Source organism: Aplysia californica, unplaced genomic scaffold (assembly GCF_000002075.1).
Source record: "Aplysia californica isolate F4 #8 unplaced genomic scaffold, AplCal3.0 scaffold00731, whole genome shotgun sequence".
Taxonomy (NCBI): Eukaryota; Metazoa; Mollusca; class Gastropoda; order Aplysiida; family Aplysiidae; genus Aplysia; species Aplysia californica.
The window spans coordinates 16922-21587 of NW_004798001.1; the positions used below are offsets into that span (position 1 = coordinate 16922).

Consider the following 4666-nt stretch of genomic DNA (forward strand, 5'->3'; position numbering starts at 1 on the left):
AGACTGTCTGTCTTACGTAGCGAAATGAAGATGGTATAAAGTTTCTTAATTCAGATTTTATAAGTAAATAAGTACTCATTTTAACAAGACCATTTCACACAGTTTTCAATTTCAGTCAAAACTGATTTAAATGTTCTTGTCGTCCAGTCACAATTATCATCATAATAAAACAAACAAACAAGCTCAGTTATTATTGAAACAAAAGAGAGGACAAAAACTATGTGTACACCTGTTATTGTTATGTAACAAACAAAGGTCCTGTGCCTTTCGTTGTTATATGTTTTTTTGTTTTTTTAACTTTGATGTTTTCAGGTAGATCTAGGCTATTGTGAGCTGATTATTATAATGGTAAAATCACGGTGATTGTGTAGTTTCGTTCGTTTAAGTCCAAAGCGGAACGCCAGAGACCCTGAATTGCCAGGTAATCGTTGAGGAGTGAACTAAGCGTGAGACTGGAAGGAAACACTAAAGCCAGAAAATCAAAATTCAAGCAAAGAATGGCGTTATTTCGGCAGTTCCCATACCCCAATTATTATTCGCCGGTTTGGGTCTGACCTGGGAGTCAGATTTTACAATTTGATGTTTTGCAGTTAGGTTGCATCCCTGTTCTTTGTGTTCCCTATCTGGTCATCAAGACATCCGGATTTCTTCTCTGGACGTAAACAATTGGATCGTGGACTTTAAAGAACGAAGCTACAAGTAAGATCACCAAGATCACTGCCAGCCAATTTGTATTCACCTCAAATAGTAGTGACCTAGACATGCCATGAGAAAACAAAATCATGCTCCACATGCAACAAAGTACACAATGGCAACTTTACCTTCCTCAGATGTGTCCTGAAATTCAGTGACAATTGATTGTAGATAGCTCAGGCGGCCGATTCCATGCTCTCCCGTCTTTCGATCAATGTATTCTTGAGAAGTGAACATTATTAAGTGTCATTAGAATAATAACATAGAAATAAACGCACTATATAGATCTACAGCCAACTCAAACATACCCTAACACCATACCATGAAATTGGTGGAAGATTCTATGGTTAGAATTTTTAAAAAATAATTTTTCATGCCACTGCTCGAAGCACTCCAAACATTTCTTGCGTTTCTATCGAAGCTATTCTTTCAGACAAGAGTAAACGCCCCTTATTTGCAGGGTTGTAACAAAAAATATGACGTTGGTTTTTTTTCCTACGAAATAATTCATCGTAGTGGGGCACTACATTTTGAAACAAATTTGAATGGTCCAAATTTAATCAAATGATAATGAAAATGTAACTTGAAATATGTAGTTATAGTTAGCCTGAGAAATCTATCCTTACTTTTCGTTTTATAGAAAAGTGTGTTCTTTTACTGGTTTTGTGCCAACTTGCACAAACATGAAGCTTATACATGTACATTATATTGTTCTATTATATATATTTTTTAATGGAATAATGTGTGTCTTTTCTAATATGTGTTTGATACAGTTAGGCTACATTATAGCCTATAGATTCTACCTACAATATTATTATATAATTTTTTCCAGATACATATATATATATATATATATATATATATATATATATATATATATATATATATATATACATATATATATATATATAAATAAAGATGTGTGTGTGTGTGTGTGTGTGTGTGTGTGTGTGTGTGTGTGTGTGCGTGCTCTCATGTGCGCACGCCCCCCCCCTCTCCTTCTCTCTCTCTCTCTCTCTCTCCCTCTCCTTCTCTCTCTATCTCTCTCTCTCTCTATCTATCTATCTCTCTCTCTCACTCTCTCTCTCTCTCTCTCTCTCTCTCTCTCTCTCTCTCTCTCTCTCTCTCTGTGTCGGTCTGTATGTCTGCCAAATCTGCTATTTTTTATCGACTTGTGTGCGACACCACTGATGTTCCTCAGTTAAAATTTATGGTGCACGTCATAAACTGACGTACGGTCTCGAACTGTGCTCACTTTGGTGGCAATATAAGCCGCCGTTTGCGCAAAATCCAGTATTGCATCAACGTGCCACCAAGACGAAAGCTGAGATGCTTTGATCGTGCCAAAGCTATGACATGGCTGCAGGATGAGTTGGAGCCCGAGAAGTTACCAGAAGGCTTGCAGTGTCACACTCTGTCATTTTCAGCCCGAGGCAGCGCCATCAAGCCACTGGATCAGTCCAGAACGCCCACGTGCAGGTCGACCCAGAAGACCACTCAGAGTGTTTGCAAGTGGTGCTTTTTAACTTATGTTGAAGTCTGTATGAATAGATGCGAACCACTGCGTTATATAATCTCGATGTTTATAATAAAACAGTAATCTGGTTATTTTAGGGTGTAAAAGCAAACTCCTCTTTACGGCTCAATTTCCTTGAGATAATTTTCTCCCTTTATTTTTTCTTTTTTTTTTTGGGGGGGGGGGGGGGGGGTATCGACGACCAAGACCCGCTTCCAATATTTTTCTTTTTCATAATAACCCACAACTCCGAACAAGTGACACCCCTTTCTATCACTATCACCCTCTCCCATTTCTCCTACATTCCTATGCCCGACCCTCGACCCCTCTCCCCCAGCCTCCCTCCCCACTACTCCATCTTCCCACCTATCAGCCCACTTTCTAACCCCTCCAAACCCCCACAATCACCTTCTCAACCACCTCCCCCTTTCATCCCCACTCCCCATTCTGAACCCCCTCTTCTCCGTCTTCCTAACTCTCCACATTGCCCACAGTTAGCAACACCGACACCTCAATGAAGTGTAGGCTAAACTTCATAAGCGGGGGCTCTCGTGGTCTAGAGGTTTAAGGTGTTCGCCTCTCATTCAATAGGTCATGGGTTCGAATCCGGATCGCAACGGAAAATGTTCTCCTTTCACATCCTTTCCTGCTGTCTAACAATGTTCTATCGTCTGCTTTCTGCCCCCATCCCCTCACCTCCTTTGCCCCTCCTCGGCTTAGCTCCTGACTCTTTCTGCAGCCATTCTACTGCTGCTACTCCTTGGATTCTTCTTACTGGTGTCTTTCAGCCACACCCCTGGTCTTATGGTAGGATTAAAGATCTACACCTAGCCTTCTCGGACAAGGGCGAAAAATCTCAGAGGTCATGAGAGCAAGTGGCGCACGTTAAAGATCCCTTGGTGGTCCAAAATCGATAAGAGTAGGCTTCGGCCATCACCTGAGCAAAATTCAAAATTTCCTACCAACTGAAAATGTTAAATGTGTCACACCCGCTCATATGACCTCATGCAGCATGCAGTTGCGAGCGCCGTAAAACACTTACCAAACAAAAAACCAACAAAACAAACAACAACAACAAAAAAACCATCAGCTGCGGTACTGTCATTGCTGTGCCCTCAAGGGGCCCTGAACGTTAGTTGTAATAACTTAAGTTTCATTAACTATTGGCTAATATGTCATTTAAAATAAACAAATTTGTTAATGTTAATGGGTTTTGTTTGTTTGTTTGATTATTTGTTTGTTTGTTGTTGTTTTTTTGTTGTTGGTTTTGTTTTGTTTTGTTTTTTGATTTTTTTTTTAAGCATACGGCATGCCTAATCACACCAGCTTAATTTCAATGGATACCTTTTCTGACAAAATCATTGGCATTTTTTGATAGAAGACAATCAACTCAAAAGTAAGCATCTGGTTTGCTTTTTACTTACTGATCTTACATAGTAGGCGTATCATTTAGTTCTGATCTACTTGAAATTACTAAAGGCAGGTACTTGTAATTAGCTTTTCGTGACCAAATCTACCAAATTCGAGAGGCTTAAGAAAAATAAAAGAGAGTTTGGGAATGTGCAGGGTGAGGCAGTGTTTTGCAAACACAATGGTCGTCTCCATGAGATCAGCTTAGTCGCTTTCATTGTGGGGTCGAGAGAGTTGGCGGTCATTGGGTTGTCGGTTGAAAGGGGAAAACATTACATTTACCAAACTTCTTAACAAAAACCAAAAAAGTAATATACAATGAATTCTATTCGTGGGTGGTTAGCGGGTGCTCTGGTGTTCGTTGCTCCAATTCTTTCCTGTGAAGCATCTATGGTCCTTATCTCCTGTCCTTTTTTTTTTCTCTTCTTTTCTTTTCTTTTTTTTGTGTATATATATATATATATATATATATATATATATATATATATATATATATATAAAATTATATATTGCTCTTTGTTAACCCTTCTAATCTTCGGCACTTACATGACCTATTTGGGTTGCAAGGGCCACGAAACTCTTACTAAAGCTGAAACCTTGCTTATGTTGAGATGCTGATTCCGAAAATGCAATCAGTTTTTACCTGTGATAACTATTAAAAAAATTTTGAGCCCTAAGTTTAATCCTGCACGATGGCAAATTTTAAAATGATTCAACGTCACAGCGTGCCTCCCCCAAATCTGACCATGATCGTACGGAAAATATCAAGCAGCACTTGATTTCTTTACCAAGTCTCCAGGCCATCGTCCAATCGTCCAAACTTTGTACAAATTTGTGGTCACACCTGACGATTTGTCTCATGATCGATAGATTGTCCAGTTTTTGTACAATTTATTGTTGCGAGTAACCAGGGCTTTAGAAATGATGGGGCGCATAAATAAGACAGAAACGACAAAGATCAGTGTAGAGTAAATGCAAAAACCCTAAGCTAAACAGAACTAATGCCAGCTGCTTAGCAAACCGTAAGAGAGAACAGAACACAGCATC

The 4666-nt window shown here is 39.3% G+C and overlaps 1 protein-coding gene across 1 annotated transcript in view; it reads right to left on the minus strand.

The window, feature by feature from the left end:
- The window catches only part of LOC101862452 (armadillo repeat-containing protein 7), a 7985-nt gene extending 6877 nt beyond the window's left edge, over positions 1 to 1108 (minus strand). Inside the window, exon 1 of the mRNA XM_005108889.3 lies at positions 822 to 1108. Coding sequence (XP_005108946.1) covers positions 822 to 930 — 109 coding nt within the window. The 5' untranslated portion in view covers positions 931 to 1108. The remainder of the gene's footprint in view (positions 1 to 821) is intronic.
- Positions 1109 to 4666: the final 3558 nt, after the last annotated feature.